This window comes from Cariama cristata, unplaced genomic scaffold (genome assembly GCF_000690535.1).
Source record: "Cariama cristata isolate BGI_N322 unplaced genomic scaffold, ASM69053v1 scaffold24051, whole genome shotgun sequence".
Taxonomy (NCBI): domain Eukaryota; kingdom Metazoa; phylum Chordata; class Aves; order Cariamiformes; family Cariamidae; genus Cariama; species Cariama cristata.
Genome location: NW_009600190.1, coordinates 1 through 13,461, shown reverse-complemented (window position 1 = coordinate 13,461; position 13,461 = coordinate 1). Strand labels below are relative to the sequence as shown.

The 13,461-nt window shown below is 47.4% G+C and overlaps 1 protein-coding gene across 1 annotated transcript in view; it reads right to left on the bottom strand.

Annotated features, from left to right (window-relative positions):
* LOC104169136 (activin receptor type-1B-like) overlaps positions 1 to 5,292 on the bottom strand; it is a 6,224-nt gene extending 932 nt beyond the window's left edge. The window contains 7 exon segments of the mRNA XM_009709957.1: positions 218 to 342; positions 864 to 1,020; positions 1,560 to 1,727; positions 2,108 to 2,338; positions 3,576 to 3,824; positions 5,060 to 5,151; positions 5,153 to 5,292. Of these exon segments, the coding sequence (XP_009708259.1) occupies positions 218 to 342; positions 864 to 1,020; positions 1,560 to 1,727; positions 2,108 to 2,338; positions 3,576 to 3,824; positions 5,060 to 5,151; positions 5,153 to 5,229 (1,099 nt within the window). The 5' untranslated portion in view covers positions 5,230 to 5,292.
* Positions 5,293 to 13,461: the final 8,169 nt, after the last annotated feature.

Sequence of the window (13,461 nt, the reverse complement as noted above, 5' to 3'; positions counted from 1 at the left end):
TCATTACCCCCCACTCCCCTACACGGGTCAGTCTTAACAGCCCTCGCGGGCCACTTCTGTTAACTCCCTCGGTAGCAACACACACGGACATATCCTCCCGCAGCCCTGCTCTCCAGGGTCCCCTCAAACCTCACAAACATCTGATCAACAGAAACACCAAGGCTGGGAAACCCAGGAGCAAGCCAGGCCGATGGCACGGACACACGAAGGGTACTACCTCCTGCGTTGCACCTTCGAGCAATCTCCCAGTAGACCAAGCCCAAGGCGTAGATATCGGCACATTTAAATGAATCAAAATGCTTCATGTTAATGGTTTCATCCAAGACTTCAGGGGCCATGTATCTGCAGAACATAAAAGGAACAGCACGTTAGTTTTGAGAGGGAATTCTCTGGAAGACAGTAAATGGCAAGTTTGCCCACACAGCACTTCCCAGCAGACACAAAAACTCTGCTCTGCACAGCCTTAATCAGAACAGAACTGGGCCCCATGGTCTAATAGAACGAACAAAATAACCCCAAAAGAATAGCAAGTTGGGAAAGAGGTAAAAACGTCCAAAAGCACGTCAGGCTCCAGACAGGAGGCCCCAAAAGGCTTTTGAGAATGCCAAGCTCGTTGGCAGGTATTACATGAACTCCCTGGTGCTGAGTTTATGTAACTGGCCTGAACCACTCAGCCTGATGGCACCTGGAGACGAAGGTACTGACGTCCCTTCAACATCAATCTGGGCACAATGCTGACACTCTGCGAGACACTTGGAAATGCTTAAGACAGAGAATTTCACCAGTGCTCAACCAGCAGCTCAGGCATTTGCTAGTCACAGTCCAAGGCCTTTGAACACTGGCCAAGAACACCGTTCTCCTACCGTTTGGTTCCAACCCTTTGATTTGGCGCAATATCAATCGTATCTGTAACTGAATCATGCCGGACGGCCAGACCAAGGTCAGCGATGGCACACGTGCCATTCTTCTTCACCAAGATGTTCTTGGATTTCAAGTCTCTGTGAGCAATCCCAGGCTTTCCTAATAAAGCAAAATAAAAAGTAGCAGGAGTCAAGGTCTGGTGAAATCTGTTAGTCAAATTGGCGCAGAGGCAGTACCGGATTTCAGGGCGTTAGTTAAACTCTCTGTGTTGCAACACATTTTCCTGTTTGGGTACACTGAAGAACAGAGCAGCGCTGACAGCCTGTGGTATGCAAAGGCTCCACTTACGCTGATGCAGTAGCATCGGGAGGCCTCGAGAGGGATGTAAACTCCATCCTCCCAGGCACCAGAGACGTAAGGAGTTTATAATTCTGCTGCTGCCTGCGCTAACATCCCACCCAAGCAGCACCAATTTTAGGATGGGGATGTGAAATGCTGATATAACTCCCAGGAGCTAGCGCAAGGCTAACCCACTTTCCAGCCAGCCAAAGCAATCAGTCTATTCCTGGTCAATACTGACCAGACGAAGCAGGGCTGACTCAGTCAGTGTTTTCTGTGCAGCACACCAGCCCCCCTCCTCAATTCCACGTTATTCTCCCCTCAGGAATTCCCAGCACCTTTTCAAACTTCGCACTTACCCTGAGTACCCACAATCTCCATGTGCAGATGGGCCAGCCCACTAGCGGCGGACAGGGCGAGCTTGATCATCCCCTCAATAGTCACTGTGTATCGATTAAGGTAGTCAAAGAGAGATCCGTGCTCATGGTAATCGGAGACGAGCCACAGCTGAGTCCACGTTCCGTTATCTGCAGCAGGAAAGAGACGGTGCTCAGACAGATTCAATGCAGGGATGGCACACCACCAGTGAGCATTCTGCACCCTATCTTTTTGGTACAGAGGAGAGCTGCTGGGTGAGGCTGCAGCTCAACAGCCATCCTGGGTGCAAATAAGGTAAAGAACTTTAAGGCAAAACACGTCTTTGTAAGGTACAGCTAACGCACCATTGCGCCTCTCAACAACAGCAGTAATTTTGCCATCTTTTGGCAAGAAACATTCAACTATTTGAAAAGCATGCCGACAGTTGTCTTTAACCATTTAATTGTAAATCCAAGTGAAGGAATGCAGCTCCCAAGAGCAGGCTACACGCTGGTGAAGTCTCTGCTCTCGGGACCGAGGCACTTCTTACCTTTGTTATCCGCAGCAATAAATCCCAGGATGTTCTCATGTCGCAGCATAACAGTTTGATATATTTCTGCTTCCCTAAACCAGGAACGCTCCTCACGTGAAGAGAAGATTTTTACAGCTACGTCACCTCCACGCCACCTGCCACGCCACACTTCCCCGAAGCGGCCTTTACCAATGATCTCCTGAAGGACAATTGTCCGAGCCACAGTCCGTTGGACAAAAAGCGGCAAACCTACAGACGAGAAATTGGAGGAATGAATGCCTCTTGCAGCAAAAGAAACTCCTGAAGCCCCACAGTCTGAAGCAGAGTATCGTTAAACCTAGAAGGCTCTACCTTTGATAGCAACCAGCAGCCTAAGCAAGACCCAAACCAGCAAACGGTGGTAGCTCCTGCGTAGGACGTGCCCTTTGGCGGCTTGGGCAGCATCTGCATATCACTTTGAAGTAGCTTGCAAACCGCCAGTGATCAGGCACGGAGCAGTTGTGGAACTCCTGCTCTATGGCAGATCAAAGTAACTTTAGCCTGAATATGCAAAGAATGGAACTCGTCGAAGACAGACTCTGCTAAAAAGCAGTAAAGCCCCAGAACTTCTCTTAAGGAAGGAGTCCTAACATAGCTGCCACCTCTTAGGTAAAATACAGAGCTCACCTGCTGACAGTGTGTACAGAAGAGATCCCAAAACATTTTATATATAGCAGATGTGGTGCTAAAGGTTTATTCCCTGGTCAAGTATCAGGTTGTTATATTCTCTGCCTCTGTGGATTATCCTACAGCTTCCATCTGCTCCAAAAAATTAATTTTTTTTTTTTTTTTTTGAGCCTAACTGCTTTCATAGTTCAAAGTCATGAATAAAATGATGACTTTCCTATCTATTCCAGGGATGATTTCTTCCAAGCGCTACAGAAGTGAATGCTGTACGTCGTCCACTTCGGAAGACCCAAGGGTTCTTTGAGATGAGATGGGCTGTCCAAGTGCACTACTTGCACACTGTAAAATTTTCAGCTGCTGAGATCTTTCCCGTTTTCCTGCCAGCTTTGATGCAGGTGACATCCTGCATCCTCCTTTGAAAGCCAACAACCCACAGGTTAGCAGTTAATGCCTGTTTCCAACCCAAATCCAGTTCCAAGGCTAAATCTGAAATAGATGCAGCCATTTGAGTTATCCTCTTGCAGGAAAGGAAGGAAGCTACACAAAACTATTTTTACACATCAGCTGTTAAGGAGGAGTTGAACTACTGCTCTTACCTAGCCTAAGCACTGAACGCTGACACGGGGCCGTGGCTACAGCGTCTACTGCATGACTGAATTTAAAACATGCCCTCCACATTACTCATCACAAGGCAACCTGAACAGGCTGACGAGGCAACAGCCTCACAGCCATGCAAAGCTGTGGCAACCAGGAGCCCAGAACAGACTACTCCATTACAATTACAAGTTCTCATTCGTCATTTCCAGACATATCTTAATACCTGAGCCAGAGCCAGAGGTGGAGAGATCGTAGACTAGATCTTGCAAGGTCTTATCCTTCGAAAGGCACATTTCACAAGAGGGGTCTTCCATGTCCAGCCGCTGACGATTGTGATAGACTCGTTGGTGGTGATGAAAAACAAAGACTACTATGATCATGACAACAAACACAAGGAAGACAGGTCCGGCAATCACCGCCACCAGCTCCACAGGACCCCAGCTCGACGGGGGTTCGTTATCTTTCAGGTGTCCTTGAGAGGAAAGGGAGGAGAAAAACAGACACTTTCAGAAAATTATCACTCCTTCACAAGCGTTCTTTAAGGACTTTCTTTTTGTGTTTTAATTATCCTTTCAGAGCTGGGACAATTTTAGTTTGCTGTTCCAGGATGGTAGAGGACACAGCAAGTAACAGCGTTAACATGGGACTGATCAAGTCATCAGGCAGGCAAACTACAGCCAAAACCCTCCAAAGAAGATGGTGCTTCAATTGTAGGATCAGGGATTATTGGCACTTGCTGCTTAAAACAGGACAGGAGCCTCTTCTGGGCTGAATTTGCTAGAACAGCCTGCAGCTTATCTTCCACTTGAGCTCTCCAAGTGGGAGAAAAAAAAACACCCAGTAAGTAAGGACTCATTTCTCCCTCCTTCCCCTTCGCTCTGTAACCACCAGTGAAGACTCGTACCTGAAGATGACAATTATTTGTCTTTTTGAGAACAGATAAGACTTCCCCACTGCACCCAAGGAAAACGGATCCTGCAGTCTTCATACAACCCACTAAATAACAGCCCCAAACGGAGAGTGATGAGGTATGAGGAAATACTGCATGCCCTCTCTGTCCCAGGAATTGGAAAGAAGCAGACGTTTCCCACACCCTCACTCAAAGGCAGGGCTGCCTCCCCTTCGCGTATTCAGAATTCAGGCACCTCTCCGCCCCACACACTTTACTCTGAAGCTGCTGCAACGTTCCCATGCTCGTGGCTCATCAATGAAAAGATTTGCAGTTCTAGAAGAAGGAAAGCAACTCTATCTGATAAAGGGCAGGCTACGGTGCAACTCAGCGCCACAAAAGGGATCTGAGCTGTGCCCAGGGAACACACGTTGTCCTCAGGCCGCCGCAGGCACAGAGCATCATGCAGCAGAAACTGATATTTAACTGTTTAGTCTCACAACATGGAGCTACCGAGTGCAGCAAAACTGCAAAAAACCCCACACGTTGGAAGCTTCTCCTATCCTAAAGCACAACCTCATCATCTGGTGACATTTTGTTGGCCACAGGGGAGTTCAAGCAACTTCACATTTTAATTTGAAGTAGTTTGTTATTATTTCCACTTTACAGATCAAGGAAATAAACCTAGCACTCAAGTTCACACAGCAACCTAAGGGAAGAAGTGAAAACAGGGCCGAGAACTCCTTATTCCCAATCCCAACCAGACAGCTTCTCCCCTCCCCACTTCAAACAGACCATTTATTTAGCTCTCTACTCACCACTGGGAACCATTAAATCAATTTTGTTGCAAAAATCAGAGTAGCAGCAGTGAGTATTACGCAGATCTTCTGAACTCAGACAATAGAAGGGTTGCAGGAATCAATTTTGCTTCAGGAATGCAGGTCCGAACGTGATGTTTAACACCATCCAGGTTGAAGACCGAGACCATGCAGGCGCCATCCGTTTCACACGTGGAGTTTGCTTGTTTGCAGTCGGAGCACAAACATGTCAAAGCTGCAGAAATCAAGACAAGACCACCTCCTTAAAACCCACCAGAGACCAAATGCTCCAACAAGAGAAAACTTTCTTCTTCAAATTTCGCATTTCAGAGGGAACAGGCCATTCTTAGGCTCAGGAAGAACTGGCTTTAGGAACAGAACAAGGCATACCCAGTATTTCAGACCCGCAAGAACCGAATTTAAGCGCAAAATACAACGTGGAAGCAGAGGAGCCTTTCCAGAAGATGACTATCCAGACAGCCCTTTTCCCTGCCCCTGTTGCAACCACTAACAGCGATGACCCGAGTCATCCCTGTAAGCTAGGCTAGATTTTACCGAGCTCCACTCCCAACCCAACCTAGGGTCTGAACTCAAACCGAAAACAACAATTACTCAAACTGACAGACTTGATTTCACTCGAACTCGCTGTCCAGGCTTCCTCAGCTCACTTTACGGCTTAGCAAGGGACGACCACCCCAGCTCGCAGGAGACAATAAGCAGTTGGCAGATGCCACAACAAAATCAATTCAAACCAACTACACAAGCCAAGCGTGCTACACCCAACTAGATCAGCCACTTATTTACTATCTGCTTTCCTGATCCGAGACACTACCTTGGGTCAAATAAATTCCTGGCTTTTTGCCTGCTCTCCACGAAGATTATTTGGGTAAAGAGCGAAGGAGAAACTCCAAGGCAGATTCCCACATTTTTCCACCTCCCAGCTGTCACTGTGCTTTTCTCAAGCTGCCTGAAAAACTGTAAGCAAATCCCCAGGCATCGCCATCCTTGGGAACAAAGAGCGAATACAACAATGTCAAGAAGACGGGTGGGGCTTGCTTAGCAGCACACAGTATTTTCTTCAGCTTTCATCAGATCTTTCAGCCTCCCCGGAGGGATTCAGAAACATGTACTTACCCGCTGCAGAAATGGTCTTTCAGGTAGAGAGTATTTGAAGAAGTGTTTTAAAATATTCAAGCGCCACAGTTAACTCTCCCCAGTCCGACAGCTAAATCCTCTACGTCTGCACGTACCCTCTTGGTCTAAAGACACCCAAGTCACTGTTAACACTCGTGTGTGTCAGCCACCTTCCCGCGGGGCAAGGGAAACGCCGAGCTCTCCCTCACACCATCTCTGGCGACCAGCGGATTTAAGGAGCATCAGCACTCAAGGAAATTCACGGCACTGGAAGAGCCTCTTGCTCCCAGCCAGCCCACGGTCCAAAGCGCAGCAGAGAGTGATGCTGCCGGGGGCATGTTACCTCCAGCTTAATGAAAAACAAGCAGGTCCTGACCAACTTCAGGGCTCGTTTAGGAGGAAGACACCCATTATCCCTTATCGCCAGTGTCCTAGGTAAATCAGTTAGGGTAATTGCATTACTATTCACTTAATTCTCTCTTCTTTTCCTAGCTGTTGTTGTGAGCTGCTTAACAGCTCCAAGGTGGGCTGCAGTATTTCAGGCAGGCTAAATGCAGATGCTGGTGAGTTTTGAACCAACAGATTCAAAACTGCAGAAGCAGTAAAAAGCCAGTAAAACCCAGAAGAGCTGTTAAGTGAGATGTCTTTAAAAAAAGATCGTGAGCAAATGCAGGTTATTACTATGTACTTAGCACAGGCCAAGGAAAAGGGACACAGAAGAGAAAATGGACAGGGAAGACCCTGAGACCGAACCGTACGGAGAAGGGTTGAGAGCATTACACCCATGGATTACGCAGCTTTTAAGGAGAAACTTTACAATGAAAGGGAAAAAAACCACCCCGCTAATGTTTAACTTGACAAACAGCTCCGAGCACAGTGTTTTCTAGTGGTCAGCAGAGCACAGAAAATACAATTGTTCTGAAAAATACACACACTTAGGGGAAGAAAGGTTGGTTATAATAGAGATTTTCAGAAACATGAGATAGGAGAGAGCAGCCAGGGCACATTCCTACCTTCAAGTATACTTAAAAGGAAATAGTGTTTTAAAGCATCTCCTTTATTACTTTATCAAAAACTCAAGGTACAAATTAAAAACATTTAAACCACAGACATTTCACCATGTAGGCTCTTTTCAACTTGATTTAGATACAGCAAAACTGAACTTTGTTCCTCTTTGACTCATTTCTAAGGTCTCAAACCCAAGACTTAGGCTATGGCAGTTTTGCTTCCAGAAGCTCAGAAGTAAACAAAACGCTTCAACGCACTAATAAAACTGGTTTTGTAAACTTCTTATTGAAGTATCTGGCCTGAAACTAAGCATCCCTTTGAGAAGGCATGCAGAGGAGCTGGTTGTATCTGCTCTCTTTCATTTGTAGAAATTAAAAAAAAAATCATTTTACCTGCAAGGTAGGATGGCAGAGCCCCAGTGCACAGGGACAGAGTAAGAAGATCCTTATCTGTTCGGTGCAGAAAGCAGAAGTTTCCTGCTAAGGAGGGGTATGCCCCACAGAGCACGGCCTCGTTTCACCTCGTGGTGGTATCAGCTGATGTTCCCCCTTTGAGACAACTGCTCGTTTTTAACAGCAATTCTTACATTTGCACCTCAAAACCCCCTATGCCAAGGAGAGCAGTGCGAACAAAGAAAATTAAGCCTTCAGCACACGTGTGTACTTCTCTGCATCTTTCATGAGAGACCCTCAAGGGGTTTTCCAGATACTCCTGTCCATAACTTCTAGGCTGCAGGTAGGCACTCTCAAATTTTAGGAAAGACGGTCAGATCCCTGGGTAAAGCTGAAGTCCAGCTCCAGCCTCCCTCACGCAACCAGGAGTCGACTCTGTCTTTATTTTTATTACGAAAAAGCCCAGGCTACATGTCTACCATTGCTTACAGCCATATCCTCCCTAAGCATCACCTACCACCGGCTGCCAGCGCTGTGGCGAGAAGGGCCCCGCTCCCGCAGGCACCGGCCGTGCCAGGGAGGAAAGGTCTGTCTGCACCGGGGCTCGCCGGGAACCGGGGAGCTTCCGGCAGAGAGCAGAATTACAGGGCGACCCGCGTGGGTCCAGTAATTCAAGTCTGATTAACCAGAAGGGAAAATTCTTCTCATATCAGTAACACCAGAAGCCAGGAAAAAACAACTGTTGCTTTCCCTTGGGTGGGGGTCAGAAAACGGACAGGTACGCAAAGCCCCCCCGCCAGGCATCTCTCGGGGGCTCTCGAGAGCAGCTGGGGACGCCGGGGCGAAGCAAAAGGAGATAGGAGTGAATAAAAGCATTTTTTACGCCAACAGCATTCTTTTTACTTGGGAAGAAAAGCTCCTATTGAGCAAAACATATAATCTACTTAATAAAAGAAACTGACTGGGCTGAAGAAAATAGATGGGGCAAAGGAAAACAAAAGAGCAGTTCATAGAGCCGGGGCGGCGAGTTCCCCTCTCGCAGAACGCCTGGGGATGAGTCTGCATCAAAGGTGCTACAGAAGTTGGCAGCAGAGGCTGCTCTATCTGCTCAGCACACTCGCTCTGACATTCTGCTCAGAGACAAACCCAACCCTTTAAAGAAGCTGTTTAAACAAGCCTAACATTAAGCTGCCGATCCTCAGAATGAAAGCTTTGTTCTCACTCAAGAGATGGATCAGGTTGGTATTTAAACTGAAGCAAACCCTCACTGTGATTTAATCCCAGGCAGAGCGCAGGCAGTCCTGACATCAACCGCAGGGGCGATCCAGTCCGGTCCCGGTCCTCACTGCTCTTCCTAATAACTGGAGCGGTCAGTCGGCATTGCCTAAAGACAAAGCCTCCTTGATCCTCGACTAACGCCGTCCAGGGATCGGCTGCTGGGCCGGGTTCTCCTGCAAGGGACCACCCTGAGCTCGTGCTCCCCGTGAGGTTCACGGTCACAGGCGGCAGCAGGATTGCTCCCGGCAGGAACCCCAGGCACGGAGGCATCGGTATCCCTTTGCATTAACTCCAGCGGAGAGGTAAACAAGAGAAGGCCCTCTTGCACCAAATTCCCCCATTAAAAGTAACTTGTATTTACAAAATGAATCCAAACAAACAGGTGGGGGTCCATGGATTAGAGCGCGAGGCTCCAGGGAGACTGAAATATTAAGCTCTGACAGTCAAAGAACATTTCTGTTTTTTTCCAGCAACTATCTGAGCTCATTTTGCACATATTTATTCTCACACAGGATTGCATGTGTCAAGATGTCTCTGCAGCTAGACAGGGGAAAGTTTCACAGCGAAATCTAATGTAATGGTGTTAAGCACCTTTTGGAATACATTTTCCAAAATCTCCTGAAGCTGTGCTATGCAAGATGACATTTTCTCAGGGCTAAATGCTACCTGATCAAGATGTATTAAGATTATTAACCTGAAGATGATCATTGGTAAAATTGCCAATAACCACCCACATATTTACCAGATAAACAGATTTTTGCAGAGATTGTTAGCTGCTGTTCTTTTTCAACAGTTTGAATCGAGGCTGGAAGAACAATGACTCCCCTGACTTCTGAGCGTTTATAAGGCTCTGGAACAGGAGCTGCAATTTATTATGTCTCTGCACAGCACCTAACTTAATGAGACCCAATCTGGCAGTGATGTTTTAATGCTGCAGCAGCATAATGTTAGCAAGAGAAATGGAAAACAATTGGGTTTGTACCTCTGCTGTTTCTTTAGATGCTATAATGAAGAGGGACATGTGTAAACACGCTTGGAAGAAAGAAGCACGTTTCAGTGTTTCGCTATACGCTGTGCTGAAATAAAAAATAACCTTTATCACAGAGCGTTTTGCCCAATAGCAGGTTAGGAACGAAATCCATTCCCTTGCGGCAAGAGAGCAGAAGTCTGTTCCAGGAGCCCCTTTGTGCTCCTTGTTCAACCATACCACCCCAAGAACAATGCTTCAAGAAAACAACCGGGCTTCATTTTCAAAAGGCAGGGATGAGGACACCCAAAGCCATCTGATGAAGACTTCAAAAACAAAGATTTACTTTCCATTATCTTCACCTCCATTCTTCTGCTGCTTGGCATCAACAACTGGGATCCCTACATCCCTACCTAGGATACATCCGAGTCCAAAATGTCCCCCTCGTGTAGCACACCAGTATCTTCTCCAAGGCCCAGAGTCAGCTCACCCACACCCACCGTCTCCAAAATCAAGTGCAAAGCCGCTTCTGGGTGCTCACACTGCCCCCGTTTCCTTACAGAAGAGCTGAAGAAATAAGTGCAGATTTCCCCTTCTGTAGATTCGGTACCACCACCTCAAGTATCTTTCCTACATCTCACTGCCCCACCAATTTCTCCTCCTCCTCCTTTCAGATCTCAACATCTTTTTTGCTCCTTGCTGGTGCTTGTGAAATCTACTGACCCACTGCTGCTAAATGAAACAGAGCTAAAATTAGCTGCAAAGCACTAGGAAAAAAAGCACTTTCACGCAAGTCATCCAGAAACTAAAAATTACACTGGGATATTTAAAGTTGGAAACCAGAGTCCCAACTTTTTCAAGCTGGCTGCAGTCCCCTGGCACAGGTTGAACCTGACATGAACACATCACGGCTGACTAGAAAACATATACTAAATGGAAAAAAAGAAAAGGCAGGAAGAACATGCTCTCACCTTTTAGGGTGAAGAACTTTCCCTGCATCTACTCAAGAAACACAAAAGGAGAGCTTCTAAATGAATTTTAAATAGGCGAATTGACAGGAGTCTGATCATTAATAGGTTAATTAGAAGAAGCCTTGACATTGCTGCTGCTGTTGCTCTTCCACTCAGAAAACAGACATATGGCTCTGAATTCCCTCTCCAGGCTCTGGTCTGACACCTATTTTCTGTTTTAACCTGTTAGGAAACCAGTTTAGGAGCCACTCATACCATACCAGTACTGTGGAAGAAAGTCCTGCAAACCAGCCGCACGGCAAGGCAGGCGTGCAGGTCATTACTGACGGCTTACAAGACTTAAAACCGATGCTGTGCATTCTCAGGTAATCGCCACATGCTTTTTCAGAGTCTAAATAACAAGTTGTTTAACATGCAGTCTATATTCCGACACCCAGCAGTCCACTGGTTACTTCCAAGAAGCTCAGAGCCTTTGTCAAGGGGCTTTACTCTGCAGGGAAGTCTGCTTTTCTGACAAAAAAAAAGTAAATATGGGCCTACAATCAAAGAAAAGGGAGGCTGGAAAGCTAGTGGGTTAAACAATGAGGACAAGAGGGTGCTCCCACCAGGTACGACTGCTCACACACAACGCTCTGACTCTCCAAGCTCAGCACCAGCGAACGTTTCATCCCTGTAATACCACAGCAGCTTTCTCCCTCGAGACGAGCAATTCCTTCTCGGCCTGCTCAGATAACCGCACTGGCTGTGCGGCGAAGAACGTATTTCCACCGGTCAACACCCAGTGAACTTTGCCTGCTGTTAAGAGAACTGACGTTTTACTTCGCTCCTTTCGCAATAGCGATTTCCGGAGCATCCACTACTGGCAGCGGACGGCGTACCCGGGGAAAAAAAATCCGAGCTGTCTGGCCAAGGAGCTGAAGGAGTTCAAGAATGTTTGTTGGACACTGTTTTTAATTTCCAGTTAGAGAAGTCTTTCTTGGAAAGTTGTAAGATGTAACTTATGGGCCATGTGGAGTTTGCCTGATTTAACCGGGTAAATATTTTAAGCAGGTGTTAATAATAAAAATCTGCTGGCCCAAGATTGCTCCCCACAGTATTCTTTTGCTTTATTTCAAGCACGCAAACAAAGCCTACCTACAATCACCCTGTAACTATTGCTGCAGAGGCACCTCTTTTTTTTTTCCTTTTCCTTTTTTATAAAGGAAGGAGCGTGGGGGGAGTGTTTTCTACTCTGTTTACCGACGCACACAGAGGTTCACAGCTCCCAAGCACTGCAGGAATTAGGATGTTTTTCCAACCTACCCTGCAATAAGCAGCTCTTAAGATCTCTTGTATAAAGCACAATAGCGAGGGCAGTCCTTGCTGGTTGAGGAGGCACACCGAGCACGCATCATGGCTGCTCAAGCAGCAAACAATTCACAGGGTCACAGTCCCTGTTCCCTGCCATCCTGCGCCCAGCTCCCTCGTGCCCGTGAAGCCAGGCTCAGCTCACACCTTTTACCGGACGGCGTGAACAAAAATGTACAGCCCATACCGCGCGGAAACAATAGCCAGCCACACAGAGCCCAATATCAAAGGCACTGATAGTTGGCCGAGTTTCCAGGAGATATGCACAGTCAATTGGCCCTTTCCTGTTTATTTTTTTTTTAATAAACACCAGCTGTACATAAAATGAGAAGTGAAAGTCCGAGAGCAGACGTGCCATGAGTCTCACTTGGTCCTGCTCTGCCATTTATCACAGAAAAGCTGGAACACCTTCCTAAGGCTGGATTTTACTGCAGGTTAAAACAATGCACAGCCACGCTCCCCTAAAGCACATTCGTATTACCAGATTCAACAGGACTCGCAAATACACCCTAACCTACTGCCCTAGTGGGGTTTAAAGCCATTTTCTGTAGCTAACAAGTCCAGATCTGCACGCACAAAGTTATTACCTTCTGACAGTCGGTTGGTAATACATAACATGACCGGTGAGAGGATTGGGGAGGAGAAAAATGTTTCAGTGCGGTTCCTGTTGGAACAAGTACCTGTGTTACACAAGCAGCTCTTGCCCCCGACAGCCACAGAGAGATGGACTGCGTGGCGAAGCCTTGGACGCTGGAGAAGCCACCATCACCGGCCCATCCTCTGTCCCTGCCAACAGATGCTCGGAGATGCTTTGGGCCTGTCCACCTCTGGGGAAAAGGGCCGATCTCTTCAAAAGCGTGGAGCTGAAACCCCTTGCTGTTCCCCCAGAAGTGGCAGCGGATGCACACCCACCCCCAGGTAAAGAAAAAGGATCGCCACAGAACAAACCACCAAAACAAAGAGTTTTCCCTCACTCACCTCCCTTCAAACAAATATTTACAGTTGTTACAATCCAGAGGCATACGGTTTTAGAAAGGTTTCTTTAGGAAAAAACCCCCACAGATTCCACTATATATGAAGCCCACACTGCAAACTCTGGTGCACGGGGGGCTGCCAAAGCCCCCCCTCGGCTGGGTCAACAGGCCGATGGGAAGAGGCCACAAACTCCAGAGCTCTGACGAGGCTCAGCAACAACATGGTGGCACTTCCCACCCTCCCATCGCCTGCCCCACGCCGAGCCCCTGCTTCCCGGGGCCGCAAAACACCCCGGCGACCCACGCGTCTCGGCCCCCAACACACACAGAC